The following is a 20161-nucleotide window of genomic DNA, read 5'->3' on the forward strand; positions in this document are numbered from 1 at the left end:
TACCAGCTGACAATGAACGCCCACGACGACCTCTTGCACCAGACTTCCTCATTGTTTTAAAATCTTAACCAAAGTAACTTTATTTGTTGCTGTCAAACAACTTACACGGTGAGCTATAACTTCAGTATGATTTCAATATCCCTTAACAGGTTGGTGAGACCACAAGGAAAATCAGGCACAATGTTACACACTCTGTTTTCTGTGGCACAAAATCACAGAGATGACACACACGCAGGACTGTCACTCAAGCACTAATGTCAATATTAATCTCCCACCTAATTTATTTATTTATTTTTTTCAGGGAGACTTTAGAAACCAAATAATATTAAAAAAAACCAAAAAAATAAATAGGCTTTCTATGGCCCACTGAATGAGAGAGAGGTGGCACACCCAGGAGTCAAGACTGGCACACAAGCTGAAAGGGCAATATTACTCTCCCACTGTTTTTTTTTTTTTTTTTTTTTTCAGGGAGACTTTAGAAACCAAATAATAAGAAAAAAAATAAATAAATAAATAGGCTTTCTATAGCCCACTGAATGAGAGATAGCACACACAGCAGTGGCACACAAGCCCTGACTGAGGCCAATATTTTTCTACCACTGATTGATGTAGTGTTTTTGTGTTGAGGTAGATTTTAGAACACAAATCAAGGAGAAAAAAAAAATGCTTTCTATGGCCCACTGAATGAGAGAGGTGGCACACCCAGGAGTCAAGACTGGCACACAAGCTGAAAGGGTAATATTACTCTCCCACTGTTTTTTTATGTATTTTTTGTTTTTTAAGGGAGACTTTAGAAACCCAATAATATTTTAAAAAATAAATAAATAGGCTTTCTATGGCCCACTGAATGAGAGAGGTGGCACACCCAGGAGTCAAGACTGGCACACAAGCTGAAAGGGCAATATTACTCTCCCACTGTTTTTTTAAGTTTTTTTTTTTTATTTTCAGGGAGACTTTAGAAACCAAATAATATTAAAAAAACCAAAAAAATAAATAGGCTTTCTATGGCCCACTGAATGAGAGAGAGGTGGCACACCCAGGAGTCAAGACTGGCACACAAGCTGAAAGGGCAATATTACTCTCCCACTGTTTTTTTTTTTTTTTTTTTTTTTCAGGGAGACTTTAGAAACCAAATAATAAGAAAAAAAATAAATAAATAAATAGGCTTTCTATAGCCCACTGAATGAGAGATAGCACACACAGCAGTGGCACACAAGCCCTGACTGAGGCCAATATTTTTCTACCACTGATTGATGTAGTGTTTTTGTGTTGAGGTAGAATTTAGAACACAAATCACGGAAAAAATAAATAGGCTTTCTATGGCCCACTCAGTGAGAGATGGCACACACAGGGATGGCACTGTAGCAGAAATGCCAATCTTAATCTCCCACAAAAAAAAAAAAAAACAGGGACTGTCCTACAATTACTATCTCCCTGCAGTAATCTAAGCCAGGTATGGCAGGCAGCAATAGGAGTGGACTGATGCACAAATTAAATAAAAAGTGTGGACAAACAAAAAAGATAGCTGTGCAGAAAGGAACAAGAGGATATGTGCTTTGAAAAAAGCAGTTGGTTTGCACAGTGGCGTACACACAGCAATACAGCTATCACGGAGCCTTCTAGGGCAGCCCAATGAGCTACAACGCTGAGGAAAAAAAAAAAAAAAAATAGCTTCCACTGTTCCTGCACACCGAAGGTGGTGTTGGACAGTGGAAATCGCTACAGCACAAGCGGTTTGGTGGTTAGTGGACCCTGCCTAACGCTCTCCCTGCTTCTGACGAAGCGGCAGCAACCTCTCCCTAAGCTCAGATCAGCAGCAGTAAGATGGCGGTCGGCGGGAACGCCCCTTTATAGCCCCTGTGACGCCGCAGACAGCAAGCCAATCACTGCAATGCCCTTCTCTAAGATGGTGGGGACCAGGATCTATGTCATCACGCTGCCCACACTCTGCGTTCACCTTCATTGGCTGAGAAATGGCGCTTTTCGCGTCATTGAAACGCGACTTTGGCGCGAAAGTCGCGTACCGCATGGCCGACAAGCACAGGGGTCGGATCGGGTTTCATGAGACGCCGACTTAGCCAAAAGTCGGCGACTTTTGAAAATGATCGACCCGTTTCGCTCAACCCTACTAGAGATGGTTGTGCGTGAAAATCCCAGTAGATCAGCAGTTTCTGAAATACTCAGACCAGCCCTTCTGGCACCAACAACCATGCCACGTTCAAAGGCACTCAAATCACCTTTCTTCCCCATACTGATGCTCGGTTTGAACTGCAGGAGATTGTCTTGGCCATGTCTACATGCCTAAATGCACTGAGTTGCCGCCATGTGATTGGCTGATTAGAAATTAAGTGTTAACAAGAAGTTGGACAGGTGTACCTAATAAAGTGGCCAGTGAGTGTATATATATATATATATACACACACTCACTGGCCACTTTATTAGGTACACCTGTCCAACTTCTTGTTAACACTTAATTTCTAATCAGCCAATCACATGGCGGCAACTCAGTGCATTTAGGCATGTAGACATGGTCAAGACAATCTCCTGCAGTTCAAACCGAGCATCAGTATGGGGAAGAAAGGTGATTTGAGTGCCTTTGAACGTGGCATGGTTGTTGGTGCCAGAAGGGCTGGTCTGAGTATTTCAGAAACTGCTGATCTACTGGGATTTTCACGCACAACCATCTCTAGGGTTTACAGAGAATGGTCCGAAAAAGAAAAAAAATCCAGTGAGCGGCAGTTCTGTGGGCGGAAATGCCTTGTTGATGCCAGAGGTCAGAGGAGAATGGGCAGACTGGTTCGAGCTGATAGAAAGGCAACAGTGACTCAAATCGCCACCCGTTACAACCAAGGTAGGCCTAAGAGCATCTCTGAACGCACAGTGCGTCGAACTTTGAGGCAGATGGGCTACAGCAGCAGAAGACCACACCGGGTACCACTCCTTTCAGCTAAGAACAGGAAACTGAGGCTACAATTTGTACAAGCTCATCGAAATTGGACAGTAGAAGATTGGAAAAACGTTGCTTGGTCTGATGAGTCTCGATTTCTGCTGCGACATTCGGATGGTAGGGTCAGAATTTGGCGTAAACAACATGAAAGCATGGATCCATCCTGCCTTGTATGGAGCATCTTTGGGATGTGCAGCTGACAAATCTGCGGCAACTGTGTGATGCCATCATGTCAATATGGACCAAAATCTCTGAAGAATGCTTCCAGCACCTTGTTGAATCTATGCCACGAAGAATTGAGGCAGTTCTGAAGGCAAAAGGGGTCCAACCCGTTACTAGCATGGTGTACCTAATAAAGTGGCCGGTGAGTGTATGTATATATATGTATATATATATACACACACATACATACACACACACACAAATTGTTGGTACCCATCGTTTAATGACAGAAAAACCCACAGTGGCCTCAGAAATAACTTGAATCTGACAAAAGTAATAATAAATAAAAAAAAATCTATCAAAATGATCAAATGAAAGTTACACATGTCCCTTTTGTCACATTATTTTCAGGGGTACCATAATTTCTGTCCAGGCCTATTTCATGAGTTTTATATATTTTTTTTAATTCTGTGGAAGCATGGTTGAAAAGCAATGTCTGACTTTCACGTATTCATTTTTCATAGATCTTTTATTTATTATTACTTTTGTCAGATTCAAGTTATTTCTGTGACTATTGTGTGTTTTTCTGTCATTAAACGAGGGTTACCAACAATCTTGACCACGTGTGTATATATTGCTAACCCCCTGCTTAAAAAAAAAAAGAGCTGGCCTCTATTCCACAAGATGATATACCGGTACTTAGTACTTAAAGCAAACCTGTCAGCAGTTTTGGCTGATATAAGATACCGCCACTGCCTTTCAAGGCTTATCTACAGCATTCTATAATGCTGTAGATAAGCTCCCGGTCCGACCAGAACAATAAGAAAAATAAGTTTTATTATATTCACCAGGGGGGCAGTCCGGTCCGATGGGTGTCACAGGTCCGGGGCCTCCCATCTTCTTGCTATGCCGCCCCCACTGCAGTACTACAGTGTGCAGCGCTGGGCCTCTCTGACCTTTCCCGCCGCCTGCACACTGTAGTACTTTGCTCTGCCCTCAACAGGCAGATAATTACGTCTGCGCAGGAGCGCGATGATGGAGAGCAATGAAGCAACAGGAGGGCAGCATCGCAAGAAGATGGGATGCGCTGGACCCAAAACCGGCGACACCCATCGGACTGGACCGCACCGGACCACCCCAGGGTAGTATAATAAAACTCATTTTTCTTCTCTTTCAGGTCTGACCAGGGGCTTATCTACATTATAGAATGCTGTATGAAAGGCAATGGCTGTATCTTATATAGGCCAAAACTGCTGACAGGCTCCCTTTAAAATGTTGCATGAGAATATATATATGAGTCCATTACTTTTCCTAATGAATATCACATGAAAGGATACTAGCCAGTCCACAGATTATTCCACTCATATGAAATAGAAGTGAAGATTCTGGAAAGAGTAGCTGAGTGATCAATACAATTCCATAAGGTAACATAAAAGACACCTTTTTGCCAAGTCTCCATGTGACAGCTTTGTGCTTAGCTACCAATAATGATAACTGGGTGGCAAGGAATCCTGAAGCAGGCACTGGTGGCATTGGCAGGGGGAAGGATATCAGAAGGTAAAGAATGGCAGAACACAGTGTGCCCAGACAGGACAACTGCAGAAAATAAAAGGTGCCGAGACGTTCCTCCATCCTCCAGAACAGAAGTGGGAAGAGAACCAATGAGAATATAATTTGCCGATTGTCAGTGGCACAGAGTATGTGGGTAAATAGTCGATGCCCTAAAAAAAAAAAAGAAAATACAATTACATTTAAAGAAGCGGTTAAGCATTTATTTTTCCATCCCTGCACCCCACCCGATTTCTATCACACCCACCTTGTACGACTATTATACGTGGTGTACTTCCATGAAGTTCAGCTTCCTGCTTGCTTCTCTTCAGCCTCCAGTTTGATTTTTAGATTTCAACCTGAACTTTATTGTTTTATGCTCTTCTATAAATCCCATGAGCACAGTGTCACATGGGCACATAGAGGTAGTATGTGCTGTGTTTGGAACTTTTTTTCACCACTTAGATAAAAAAGAACCTAGACATGTTTGGTGTCTATTAACTCGCAATGACCTGGAGAATCATAATGGCAGGTCAGTTTTAGCATTTAGTGAACATGGTGAAAAAAAAACAAGTGTGGGATTGCACTTTTTTTGCAATTTCACTGCACTTGGAATTTTTTTCGTTTTTGAGTACAGGATATGGTAAAATCAATGGTGTCATTCAAAAGTACAACTCAACCTGCAAAATCAATGGCCCTCACCGGGCCATATTGAACGAAAAATAAAAAAGTTATGGCTCTGGGAAGAAGGAGAGCGAAAAACAGAAACGCAAAAACAAAAATTGGCTGCGGCGTGAAGGGGTTAAAGATCCTGAGACCACTCCTGCTCCAGTCAGCGTTGAAGATATTTTTGAGCTAAAGAACATTCTGGCCACCAAGAGGGTAAGAGGAAAAAACTTTTTTTCTTTTAGATTGGAAGCGGTTTGGTTCTGAGATTTCCTGAGAGCCTAGGGAGAACAACCATGCGGGATTGAAAAAGAGGGCCAAAAAGAGGGCCGTAAAGGGGTGGTACTGTAGAGCCGGCATCTCTGCACTCCCATCCCCTGCACAAACATTGACTCTCTAATGGCCGGAGTCCCACACTTCTCCTGCTGCTGTCGCACAAGTGTCTCTGCACTCTGCCTTCCTCCCCCAGCAGAGACGCTGACACACTCACCACCAAGACCCCGCACATCTCCCTCATCCTCTTGCTGCTGCTCGGGGTCTGCGCATGGCTCACAGATCCCCGGGCACTGTGCTTAGAGGGTGCGCGCGGTCCTTGCCTCTTAAAGGAACAGCGCACACCGTCCTAACGTGTAACCAGCCAATGGCTGGGAGACAGTATACTAGCACCTGGTGCCTTAAATAGTGTATCCAACATACTTGTTAGTTCTCAAGTTCCAGTGCACGTATATTCCTGTATACCTGCTTGCCTATAAGCCTCGACCATCAGCTGTTCCTGCCTATCAGCTGTACCCGCCTGCTTGTCTATTATTCTGTGCCATCCACCCGAGGTCAGTCTTAGTGTGGCACCTGGTTCCGCCTCCCTCATCTCTCCTCGGATTGCGGTACCGTCAGCTGCTGTCTAACCAAGGTTGGACATGGTAACAGGACTGTAAGCCAAATCACTGATTCCTACTCCTCAATTTCCCTGACTTAAGATTCTGACTTCACAGCACTGGTCACTACTGCGCATGTACATAAAGTGCAGCACAGATTCATAGCAACTAAAAGAGGAGATCCTTAGATGAGCAATAAAACAGACATTTCAGGACATTTTATAAATTTACCAAATAATTATGAAAACATTTCCAGCACATCCTGCACTGAACTACTGAACCCAAATCATTACAATTTTTTTGAGTTGGTCCATTTTATAATGACTCCAACTCCACTAAAATGGACATTGACTCCAACTCCACAGCCCTGCTTGGTAAGGTACCTAGTCACGGCCCTCCAGGCTCTCCTCGGATCACAGCACAGTGGTTCCACTAGCCAGTCCGCTACACAGCGTAGAGTGTTACTAAAGGTAATGCTTGAGACTGTGGTCCCAGCTCTCTTCAGGTCATTGACCAGGTTATTCGGTGTAGTTCTGGACTGATTCCTGACTTTTCTCAGAATCATCCTTACCTCATGAGGTGAGATCTTGCATGTAGCCTCAGACTGAGGATGATTGACAGTCATCTTGTGTTTCTTCCATTTCCTAATAATTGTGCCAACAGTTGTTGCCTTCTCACCAAGCTACTTGCCTATTGTCCTGCAGCCCGTCCCAGCCTTGTGCAGGTCTATAATTGTGTCCCTGGTGTCCTTAGACAGCTCTTTAGTCTTGGCCATAGTGGAAAAGTTGGAGTGGGATTGTGTGTGGACTGGTTTCTTTTATACAGGTAACAAGTTCATACAGGTGCAATTAATACAGGAAATGAGTGCAGAGTAGGAGGACTTCTTAAAGAAAAACTAACAGGTCTGTGACACCAGAATTCTTGCTGGTTGGTAGGTGATCAAATACTTACGGTATTTCATTAAATAAAATACAATTTAATTATTTAAAAATCATGCAAAGCGCTTTTAAGATTTTTATTTTTAGATTCTGTCTCTCTCAGTTGAAGTGTACCCACTTAAAAAATTACAGACCTCTCCATTCTTTGTAGGTGGGAAAACCAGCAAAATCGGCAGTGTACCAAATACTCACTGTATATGTATGTATATATATATATATATATATATATATATATATATATATATATATATACAGTACAGACCAAAAGTTTGGACACACATTCTCATTTAAAGATTTTTCTGTTTTTTCATGACTATGTAAATTGTACGTTCATACTGAAAGCATCAAAACTATGAATTAACACATGTGGAATTATATACTTAACAAAGAAGTGTGAAACAACTGAAAATATGTCTTATATTCTAGGTTCTTCAAAGTAGCCACCTTTTGCTTTGATGACTGCTTTGCACACTCTTGGCATTCTCTTGATGAGCTTCAAGAGGTAGTTACCGGGAATGGTCTTCCAACAATCTTGAAGGAGTTCCCAGAGATGCCTAGCGCTTGTTGGCCCTCTTGACTTCACTCTGCGGTCCAGCTCACCCCAAACCATCTCGATTGGGTTCAGGTCTGGTGACTGTGGAGGCCAGGTCATCTGGCGTAGCACCCCATCACAGCCTGGGCTGTGCTATATACTACGTGGCTGTGCAATATACTACGTGGCTGTGCAATATACTACGTGGCTGTGCAATATACTACGTGGCTGTGCTATTTACTATGTGGGCTGTTATATACTAAATGGCCGGCCACGAACAATCAGCAACAGACGCAGTCCGGCCGCGAATTGGTGCGGGATTTGAACCACGCTTCGCTAATTGGTTGCGGCCAGCCGAATCCTGTGTATTCAATGTATTATTCTAAAATCTTCATAAATAAACTACATACATATTCTAGAATACCCGATGCGTTACAATCGGGCTACCATCTAGTGTATATACAATACAGACCAAAAGTTTGGACACACCTTCTCATTTAAATATTTTCCTGTATTTTCATGACTATGAAAATTGGACATTCACACTGAAGGCATCAAAACTATGAATTAACACATGTGGAATTATATACTTAACAAAAAAGTGTGAAACAACTTAAAATATGTCTTATATTCTAGGTTCTTCAAAGTAGCCACCTTTTGCTTTGATGACTGCTTTGCACACTCTTGGCATTCTCTTGATGAGCTTCAAGAGGTAGTCACCGGAAATGGTTTTCACTTCACAGGTGTGCCCGGTCAGGTTTAATAAGTGGGATTTTTTGCCTTATAAATGGGGTTGGGACCATCAGTTGTGTTGAGCAGAAGTCTGGTAGATACACAGCTGAAAGTCCTACTGAATAGACTGTTAGAATTTGTATTATGGCAAGAAAAAATCAGCTAAGTAAAGAAAAAAGAGTGGCCATCATTACTTTAAGAAATGAAGGTCAGTCAGTCTGAAAAATTGGGAAAACTTTGAAAGTGTCCCCAAGTGCAGTTGCAAAAACCATCAAGCACTACAAAGAAACTGGCTCACATGAGCACCGCCCCAGGAAAGGAAGACCAAGAGTCACCTCTGCTTCTGAGGATAAGTTTATCCGAGTCACCAGCCTCAGAAATCGCAGGTTAACAGCAGCTCAGATTAGAGACCAGGTCAATGCCACACAGAGTTCTAGCAGCAGACACATCTCTACAACAACTGTTAAGAGGAGACTTTGTGCAGCAGGCCTTCATGATAAAATAGCTGCTAGGAAACCACTGCTAAGGACAGACAACAAGCAGAAGAGACTTATTTGGGCTAAAGAACACAAGGAATGGACATTAGACCAGTGGAAATCTGTGCTTTGGTCTGATGAGTCCAAATTTGAGATCTTTGGTTCCAACCACCGTGTCTTTGTGCGACGCAGAAAAGGTGAACGGATGGACTCTACATGCCTGGTTCCCACCGTGAAGCATGGAGGGAGGAGGAGGTGTGATGGTGTTGGGGTGCTTTGCTGGTGACACTGTTGGGGATTTATTCAAAATTGAAGGCATACTGAACCAGCATGGCTACCACAGGATCTTGCAGTGGCATGCTATTCCATCCAGTTTGCCTTTAGTTGGACCATCATTTATTTTTCAACAGGACAATGACCCAGGGGGCGCGCCTCCGCCCCAACGCACGTTGACGAAGGTGCTTCTCCGAAATGCGTGTTGGACATCTTGACCGCAGCACTAGAAGGTGATTATATTGACTATTTGTATTTATTTAAATAGATCTCGGAATAGCAACACACTCCGAGAAGTGATCATGGTGGATAGTGGAGTATTTACTTATGTACATATAGGCTGTCTCTCTGTACTTTGATGTTATGGGATTATTTGAGAGGCTAGTCATTATTATATGCCCACTACTAGATGCCCAGGGAGACGTGCCTCCCTTTTGCACAGCATGTTTTTGGGATTATGGTTTTGTGTTCCATTCCCTTTCACTTGTGTCTGTAATTTTATAAAATAAAGTTTGGTATATTTTGAATAATTTGGACCAAAATATCATCTTTTTTTGTGTGTGTCAGTTTGCAAACGATAGTGATGATAGGTCACACAGTCCCTTACATTTATAGGTATGTTTATAATATCATGAGACTGTACAATATGCAGATACGCCTTATAAGCTGTTATTTTATTGGTGAAGTTGCTGCCTTTGTGCTGTTACTCTGTAGTTATGAGTACACCTTAGGTGGTTCTTTGGAGAACAGGGCATTTATCTTCTTGGCCTCAGCTTCTCTAGTGTATCTCCATAGTCTTGCAGCAAGTGCTGTGAGCCTTTGTTTAGCAGTCTCTAGGGCTTCATTTGGGGTCAGGCCTTTGTACTTGTCCAGCTTGTTTTGTTTTTTTAAGTTTTCTGAGCATGCTCAAGTGTTCTCCGTATCTTGGGCTTGCTCGTAGATGTTTGCGTACCCGCAGCTGCATGATTTGTGGCTGCTAGACAACCTGAACACATGCTGGGATTGTCAGTTTGTTAATGAATCCCCACATGTGTTCAGGCTGTCTAGCAGCCGCAAATCATGCAGCTGCGGAGACTCAAACATAATCTACGAGCACGCCCAAGATACTCGGACAACATTCGAGCATGCTCGGAAAACTCGAGTAATGAGCACACTCGCTCATCACTACTTTACACCCTTCTGTATTTCAGTTAGTTGGCTGACTTCCCTTAGGATCACCTTGATCTTTGTCTCCAATCTTTTTTTTCCAAGGGGGGCACTTACTTCTGTTGTTCTTGCTGGTTGCATAGCCAAGCATTTCCATGATTGCTGAGGCAGTAGCATAGATTAGTTTGAGTTAGGCCATGTGCACACGTTAAGTATTTTTCACGTTTTTTTCGCGTTTTTTCGCTATAAAAACGTGAAAAAAACGCTTACATATGCCTCCTATTATTTTAAGTGTATTCCGCATTTTTTGTGCAAATGTAGCCTTTTTTTCCACGAAAAAATCGCATCGCGGAAAAAAAAGCAACATGTTCATTAAAATGCGGAATTGCAGGGGATTCTGCACACCTAGGGGTCCATTGATCTGCTTACTTCCCGCACGGGGCTGTGCCCACGATGCGGGAAGTAAGCAGATTATGTGCGGTTGGTACCCAGGGTGGAGGAGAGGAGACTCTCCTCCACGCACTGGGCACCATATAAGTGGTCAAAAAATAAGAATTAAAATAAAAAATAGTCCTATACTCACCCTCGATGTCTTCCCGCCTCCACTGCATGCTGTCGCTTCGGTTCCTGTAGCTGGTGTGCGGTGAAAGACCTGCCGATGACGTCACTGTCCTGTGATTGGTCGTGAGCGGTCATGTGACCGCTCACGTGACCGTGACGTCACGGAAGGTCCTGTGCGCACACACCAGCTATAGGAAGAGGAACGGACGCCGCTGAGGAGATGTCTGGGTGAGTATAAGCATTTTTTTATTATTTTTAAACATTCTATCTTTTACTATAGATGCTGCATAAGCTGCATCTATAGTAAAAAGTAGGTCACACTTGTCAAACGCTATGTTTGACAAGTGTGACCAACCTGTCAGTCAGTTTTCCAAGCGATGCTACAGATCGCTTGGAAAACTTTAAGCATTCTGCAAGCTAATTACGCTTGCAGAATGCTAAAAAAAACGCAAAAAAAAACGGGGAAAAAACGCAAAAAAAAAATGCGGATTTCTTGCAGAAAATTTCCGGTTTTCTTCAGGAAATTTCTGCAAGAAATCCTGAACGTGTGCACATGGCCTTATAGTGGTGGTAGGTATTGATGAAAGTGCTTTATTGGCATCTTCTAGCATATTGTCTGGTGGCGTTTATTTGCTGAGCCTTGGCAGTCGATCTCTGGTATTGATGCTATTTAGTTTATCTAAGATCTTCTTGTTTCAGATCAGCTGCAGTTCTATTTGCAGGATTGGATCAGGATTTTCAAGGGGTTGCACATGTTGTTCTTCCAGGTCTTCATGTGATGTGGATCTGCAGTGCAGTTAATCCATCTCAAGTTGTGTCTTTATAACATTGAAACGTTGGGTGACTAGTTGTTTCTCCTTCAGTAGACATGCAGGTCTTGTATCCATCCAGAGTTTCCTCATTTGCTTCATATATCCTCTCTCATTTGGTCTGCTGATATAGTAGCATTTCATCAGATCCAGGTTCTCTTACCTTGTCCATGTTTAGTTTGTTCCAGTAGCCCATTTATTATCGGATTGTCCTGTTCCTCGACATCTGTCACGGACCTTGTTAATCTGGGCAACGTACAAGCTGGCATGACTCTCTCTGTTCGTGATGTCAAGGTGAAAATATATTTCCTTATATATTTTTTGTACTTTTATACTCTTATACTGTGAAACAATAAGTTTTTCCTAATTCCTTGCTAATGCAAATGTAACTGTATTTAAAGATGGCCGCCAGTGTTCAGTTTCGTTTCAGTTTAGTGACCGAAGGGTTAAGATTCATTTCTTTGGAAACGAAACTTAGAGAAGTAAAGAAGAGGAGGAATCCACCAGGAGACGTCTGACGAATCAGAAGGACTGAGCACTGGACGTATACTGTTCAAACCCCGCCTAATGCACGCCTTCCCCTAACACTCAATATAGTATTGTGTATTTTAGAATAAAGCCAGTTGTTGCTGTGACCGTTACACACATGTGTGTGGATCCACGAGCATGCACTGAGATTGAACCAGCTACCTGTCTGACTCATTCTTACCCGGTACCACATGCTTATAGTTTAATTTGGAATGACTGGTGAAGGAAGGATGTATTTGTCGTTACGACCCCGACAATTGGCAGCCCAACGGGGGGTGTGGCCAGCGATCCGAGACCCCCTGGACCCATGCCTGGATGTCTGTGGATGATACCCGTAGTGGCTGACCTCGAGGACTGATCACCCTCCGCACACGGTAAGTGGCGATCATATACATTGTATGTGTCACACTTGCTAGTGTCTCAGCCGTTATTGGTTTGTCTGTGGTCTCCTTGGGTCTGGGGAGTGACCGGTCGAGTGGTGAGACCGAATGCGATCCTGTGCCACGCTCTGAACCAGCAACTGAGAGACGTCGCATCCTGTGCGTCCTCTGTACACCACACCTCCTCCACCGGTCATTGTACTCCATTCAACCATCCTACCCGTGACTATTGTCTAGTAGTGAAGTGGACTGAAAAATTGAGCTAGTTGTAGATTGTGGGGCAGCTTAGAGAAAGGGATAGGAGACGCAGCCTCTGTGATATTGTGCTGACAGGTAACTAAGACGTTCCGAGAGGGGACCACCTGTCCAGACAGGTAACTAAGGCGTTCCGAGAGGGGACCACCTGTGCTGATAGGTAACTAAGACGTTCCGAGAGGGGACCACCTGTCCAGACAGGTAACTAAGGCGTTCCGAGAGGGGACCACCTGTGCTGATAGGTAACTTAAGACGTTCCGAGAGGGGACCACCTATATTTTTGTGGAGGGGTCTCATTAGGAGGCTGCCTCCCAACGGTTGGAATATCGTGGCAGGATAGTCTGTAATCACTGGTGTTCAGGTTAGGGACAGAAAATATTGAGCGCGAGGCTCTTTTTCTTATACGTTGAGCGAGAGGCTCCGTGTTTTTAGAATATCAGTGTTGATATCGCTGCCAGTGGTTTTACTTCAGAAAACCATAGTATTCTGTGAGCCAAGCTGCGTATCTTAAAGCAGAAGTCTGTGCCCCACAAGTTAGATGAGGATGCTGTGGAAGTCAAGACAATGGTCACGGGAGGGCAAGAGACAGTCAAGAAGCTTATCTGCGAGTTGCGCGAAGCTTAAAGAACAAAGGATGAAAATAGGTTGATGGAGAGGGAGGATCAGACAATGTAGAGCCCGTGTTTGGTTATAAAATGCCTTAGAATTGTGATCTTACAGATTGAAAAATGGCCGCCGTGCCACTGATGATGAAAATGCAGTCTCAGCCAGCGCCCTGTAATGGCGACGGGATGAGCTCTCCAGAAGCGTAGGTGTGTCCTGTTTGTGTTGTGTAGAATCCAACCTGGGTGGAAACCTGCCGTGTGTGTGCATACGGGCCGTCCTTGGGGCTCCGCCCAGACCACGGAGGATCATAGGAAAGTTTTGTAGAAATTAAGTCTGAAAACTGCTGCAATTTGTTACTTTGTAGGATATGGGAGGGGCGGAGCGGACCGCTGCGAGATTTGTCAGTTATTCTCTTTTCTCCTGATCTGCGCTACGTGCTGGAGGAAGGGGGGTATAGAGTTGGGCTCTTGCTCTCCCTTCAGCGCTGAAGAATGCAGTGATTTTTCTTATCTCCGTGTTACTAGATGGGAGGGGGTGAGTGAATCCCTGCGCGATCTGCTTGAAATTTTTCCCTTCGGTGCTGTGGGCTACAGAGAGGGGGGCTATGTATTGCATTCCAAAGTTTTCTCTGTCCTTGGTTTAGTACACACTGAGAGATTTATGTTTAAAGCAATAAGTACTGTATGAAATTGAAAGTGAAATAGACCTGTGCCTAGTCTTAGAGTAAAACTTGTAAGTAATTGAAAGATTGGTAATTACCTGTATCAAGTTGAGTGATTGATATATAGCAAATTGAAGATCAACAGGGGGGCTCCCTGTTAGATAATATGGTCCCTCCCCAGGAAACTAAGCCTCTTCTCCCGACTGTAAGCTCTGTGCCCCTCAATCCCAAAGCACCAATATACTGGGTTGCCAAAACTTAGTGCGCCTCTATTCTATGATCCTGTCGGGTGGATTTGTGATGTATGCGGAGTTACTAATTCTCAGTGTAGAGAGGTCTGTTACAATTGTGGAGCGAGTAGATTCAGGGTCGTAGCCCCCACCTTTCCCTTGCTAAACGCTGACAGCAATTCCCCGCTCCAAATACAGTCCCCACCCCACCGCAGTCCGCAGTACAAGGACGAAGCTTCATTCCTTATCAGAGTCTATGTAACAGAGTTCAGCCCCTGCCCTCCCCACCTTACACAAATCTAGTCTCATACTAAAATATCCCTTTTAACCCTGTATAGGAATCTAACTCCCCCCCAGCCCGGAAAGGCCCCTACATCTCCTCTTCCCTTGAAACCTTCACACTTATAAGGCCAGACTTTCCAGGAATCTGAAATCTGATTCCCCTGTCATTCACGCTATTACATCACACCTCAGGGCTCCCAGGTTCTTTTCTCAGTAGGGGTATGGGGACATAATTACCCACCAGGTAGGAGCCATAGTGAACCCAGCTAATTCTACCCTGTCATATAGAGGTGGTTTGGCCCAACAGATAGCTAGAAAAGGGAAGCCCAGTCATAGCCCAAGAGTGTCAGGCCTACCTTGCCACTTATGGCCCCTTGCATCCAGGAGATGCTATGTCCACCCAAAGAGGGAATTTGCCCTGTGATATAGTGTTACACACTGCAGGCCCCGTATATGATTACAAGACACCCGAGCACTGCCGTACAGTATTGCAGACTGCCTTGCAGACAGAGCTCACCTATGCAGGACGTGCTACAGGTGTGCTGACTCAGCTACATGGAAACAAACAGAGATCTGTTGCTTATTACAGCGGCCGCCTGGATACGGTGGCAAGAGGAAGCCCCTTCTGTGTTTGGGCCGTGTTGTCTGTCCAGCTGTTGCTACACAAGTCTTCAGAGATTGTTTTGAATCACCCACTGACGGTCCACACCCCCCACGATGTACATAGTATCCTTAACCAGGTACAACCTAGCCACATGTCCATGGCTGGACAGCTGCGACTCCAGTGTGCTAATGTGACTTTGAAAAGGTGCACTGTCCTAAACCCCGCTACTCTTCTCCTAGTTCCCCTGGATCCAAAGGGGGGAGGAGTAGGTGACATGAGCAAGGACACTCTTTCTTTCTAGAATGGATCCAGAGGAACAAGATTAGGTTTCCAAACCACATGATTGTTTAGAATTGATGTCTCAGGAAACGGCTGGTCTCTAGTGTGCCTATTCTAATGCTGATTTTGAGCTTTTTGTAGATGGATCCCGTCACCAAGATGACCAAAGACGCTACTGTACCAGATATGCTGTGGTCTCAGAACATGAGGTAATCAAGGCAGAGTCAATGCCAGCTCATATGTCTGCACAAGAAGCAGAGCTCATAGAAACGTGCAAACTAGCAGAAGGTAAGACTGTAAATATCTACACTGATTCTAGGTATGCTTTTGGCATTGCACACGATTATGGGCCTATCTGGAGAGCCAGGGCTTTCCTGACAGCAAATGGCCACCCCTTTTAGACATGCTGAGGCAGTCCAGCAACTTATGAATGCACTACAGCTTCCCACCCAAGCAGGCATCATAAAGGTAAAGGCACATACCAAAGGCACTGATGGACGGACAAAGGGTAACGCACTGGTAGACCAGGCTGCCAAGAAAGCAGCAAGCACTCCTGTGGCCTCTCAAGTACATAACCTAGACACCCCACCATCTCCACTTGTGTTGAAAGACATCTTAGCCCGGTTACAAGAACAGGCAAGTAAGGAGGAGAAAAATAGGTGGCAAAAGATAGGGGCTTGCTCTGATACCGTCACTGGACTATGGGGGAGGGGTGAAAAGGTCTGCCTACCACAGGTACTGTACCCAATGATGGCACAGGTTCTGCACGGGAATGTGCACCACTCGAAGACGGCCATGTGTGACACCCTACAGAAACAATGGATTGCCCCCGGGTTTTCCACCTGCGCAGAAAGGCAGGTACAGAGCTGCATGATATGTGCCACACATAATCAGGGTAGGACAGTGAAAACTCCATCCAAACACACTCCCCGGCCCCTTTAACCCATTCCAGAGACTGCAGATTGATTAAATTCAGTTACCCAGGGTAGGGACGTATGAGAATGTGTTGGTCTGCATTGATTTATTTTCAGGTTGGCCAGAAGCCTACCCAGTTGCCAAAGCTACGGCTAAGACAACGGTGAAGAAACTGATGGCTGAGATCATATGCAGGTATGGAGTTCCTGAAGTCATTGAAAGCGATCAGGGTTCCCATTTTACTGGAGAGATCATGTCAGAGGTAATGGCAGCACTGGGGGTAAGTCAAGCATTGCATAGTCCATACCATCCGCAGAGTAGTGGAAAAGTGGAGAGACTAAATGGAACTCTTAAGCTTAAAATCCAGAAGGCAATGGCAGAGACTGGTAAACCATGGACAGAATGCCTTCCTCTAGCTTTGTTTTCAGTAAGATATACCCTAAACAGGAAGACAGGACTGTCACCGTATGAGATTCTGTTTGGCAGGAGCCCCGATCTTGAATGTTTCTTTCCACAACAGTTGCAGCTCAAGTACCAGGACTTGACTAGCTATGTGCAGGCCTTACATGGACACTTTGCCAAAGTGCATTTAACTGTCTTCAGTTCTCTTCCAGACCCAGACAAGGTTCCTGGACACCATCCCTTTGTGCCAGGAGACCTGGTGTATGTGAAAAAGTTTGTGCGCAGAGATTGTCTCCAGACGAGATTTGAAGGACCCCACACAGTGATCCTGGTCACCCCCACTGCAGTAAAACGTGAAGGAAAGAGCACCTGGATCCACGCTTCACACTGTAAGAGAGACCAAACCAGTGTTTAGTCACAGTAGTGACTGAAGGGAAATGTTGCTGTTGTTTTTGATCCTGGAACTGAGGGCCATCCTTGCCCCTACCTCTTCGGCCCCTAATGTAAATGAAAATACTAAAGGTCCCACTATTCTCTGGGTAAATCTGACAGCCCCGGTGAATATCTGGCAATTTGATTTCTGTGATGTAGTCAAGTGTCTTGAGACTGAACGGGTGGTAGAGGGAATCATCCAGTTTTATATGTGTGTTACCAGAAATGACAACAATAACTGTTATTATTGGTCAGATGCTGCCTGGAATACGGGAGATGATTGGGGATATAAACCTAGTGAAGCCATGTTCCCTAAGGATGGGACGGGTAGGAGTCTCCGTGAGAGAATGCATCTAACAGCCCTTCCGCAACCACTTAGGGGCTGTAAATGGGGTAAAAGTTGTCACCCCCTCCTCCTAAATCTTGAAAGCCCCCAATCTGCTGATCTGCAGACGTTTGTACTAGGAAGGCATTTTAATTATGTATTTAGTAGTGGATACCATGGGAATTTAGGCCATATATATAGCTCCAGGATATTAGCTTCAGACCAACCAAAGCCCCTGTTACCAGTACACCTAAAACAAGCCCAGGTGAGCGTTTGCAAAATGTAGTTAATGAAGTGATCCCCATTCCAGGTCTCAGTTGGCAAGAGGTTTTCTCCATAGAAACACAAACAGCCCCAAGGAAAAACCTATGGTTAGAATGGGTGAGATATAATGTAAGAGTCCAGAATATCTCTGTAGGATGTATTGCTTGTGCTGCTGCGAATACGCGTCTATACACACATGCATTGCTTTTTCCTGATGACAACACCATTGCCTGTGTCATGAATCTGTTGAAAGGTTTGAAGTCCACTGATTGCCCAGATTATGTCCCACTATTTCATGAGGAACCTAGACTAAAGGTCCCAGGAGAAGTAACCGTATTAGCTGACAATTACACCTGCTATAATTCCCAAGACACCACAGGTACACCAGTAGGGATCTTCAAGACAGGTTTCTGCAAAGGGAACAGTTCTCTAGATACTGATTTGCTAATTAAACATACAAAATATATGTACACCAAAGATACCTGATGAACCTACCAGAAAGAGGAGAAGTTTTGATCAGCTCCACATGAGTTATGAAGAAGATCCACTAGTATATATTGATACCATTGGAGTGCCAAGGGGGGTGCCTGACCAGTTTAAAGCCCAGAACCAGATTTATGCTGGCATTGCTTCTATAATCCCACAGGTGCAGATTAATAAAAATGTTGAATGGATCAATTATATATATATTACAGTGAACAAAGATTTGTCAATTATAGCTGTGATGCCTTTCAGGATATAGTTGAGGGCTTGGGCCCTAACACTTGTATGACCCGTGCTGCAACCCGACCTAAGAGAATTACACTGAATCCTGTCCAGACAAGATCACATGCAGTGATATAAGAAGCTGACACAGGATTGTGGTTGGTGGATACTGGAGACATTAACTTTTGGGAGTAGGCTGACAGTAATCCTTTTGGGAAGGAGCTGTAGACCAGCATGTCATGTCACTCCCCACCACCAGAGAACCAACCACATCAGGTAGGGTAAGACAGATACAGGAGTATTATCCCTGGAGGCCCTCTGACTAGCTAGCTACGCAAAAACAATTGGCTGACCCTGAGAACCAAACTTTCCCATTTTACAGACAAATAATGACCATATGTTGGACGTATAAGTGCACCTGGGCAGGCCTAGGTAGTTAGTGAGCACAAAAACAGGTGACGAGCTAGGACGCAAATTAAGACTTTTTACAGATGTGACAAAAGGAGAGAGTGTAGAGCTATACTTTGGACAGTTACAGCTGAAATGGGAAGACATGAGGTACAGTCCCATAAACCCACTTGATGTTAGAGTATTGGTAAATACATTCATTGACGGTATGACCAATGACTTACGATACGAAATATAGACAGCCAGACCTGAATGGCGAAATGAAGATCCAAAAGACCTGAAGGTTTCTAAAGAAGTTGAATGAATTAGGACAATAAGACGATGTGTCATGTATGCTGGAGTAGACACATCTTTCTTCTCCAGTTGGTTAGGTGGGATCGAGGGATTCCTTCAATACGTTTGTTTGGTACTAATTGCCCTCCTTGTAATTGGATCAATAATTCTCTGTTGTGTTATTCCCTTGTATAAAAAGGTTATTGCCAAAGCAACTCCGACTGGCACCTTCCTCAATCAAGAAGTAGACTTACCAGAGTACGATGGTACTGATCCAGGGGAGATCCCTAAGTACATTCCTCTCAAGAGAGTAGACAAAACCCCCCATTCTCAGATGATGCTAAGAGATTTAGTTTAGGGACAGTGGGAGAACTCCATGTGAGGTTAGTGAAGGGTTCAGCTGCCTGGAGGCCTCTCGCTAGGGGAGAGTTTCTGAGGTGTCTGGATGAAGAAATCCACCTCCCCTTTTCCCATCACATGGACAGTCTCGAAGGATCTTTCTTTAAGGGAAAAACTTAGTGTTTAGGGGGGATTGTCAAGGTGAAAATATATTTCCTTATATATTTTTTTGTACTTTTATACTCTTATACTGTGAAACAATAAGTTTTTCCTAATTCCTTGCTAATGCAAATGTAACTGTATTTAAAGATGGCCGCCAGTGTTCAGTTTCGTTTCAGTTTAGTGACCGAAGGGTTAAGATTCATTTCTTTGGAAACGAAACTTAGAGAAGTAAAGAAGAGGAGGAATCCACCAGGAGACGTCTGACGAATCAGAAGGACTGAGCACTGGACGTATACTGTTCAAACCCCGCCTAATGCACGCCTTCCCCTAACACTCAATATAGTATTGTGTATTTTAGAATAAAGCCAGTTGTTGCTGTGACCGTTACACACATGTGTGTGGATCCACGAGCATGCACTGAGATTGAACCAGCTACCTGTCTGACTCAT

At 44.2% G+C, this 20161-nt stretch overlaps 1 protein-coding gene across 4 annotated transcripts in view; it reads right to left on the reverse strand.

The window, feature by feature from the left end:
• Positions 1–20161, reverse strand: part of RHBDD3 (rhomboid domain containing 3) — a 72323-nt gene that overhangs the window by 22447 nt on the left and 29715 nt on the right. For all 4 annotated transcript variants that reach the window (XM_077296773.1, XM_077296764.1, XM_077296743.1 and 1 more), the window contains exon 3: positions 4447–4830. In XM_077296773.1, the coding sequence (XP_077152888.1) occupies positions 4447–4830 (384 nt within the window). The remainder of the gene's footprint in view (positions 1–4446; positions 4831–20161) is intronic.

Source organism: Ranitomeya variabilis, chromosome 1 (assembly GCF_051348905.1).
Source record: "Ranitomeya variabilis isolate aRanVar5 chromosome 1, aRanVar5.hap1, whole genome shotgun sequence".
In the NCBI taxonomy this organism is placed as follows: Eukaryota; Metazoa; Chordata; class Amphibia; order Anura; family Dendrobatidae; genus Ranitomeya; species Ranitomeya variabilis.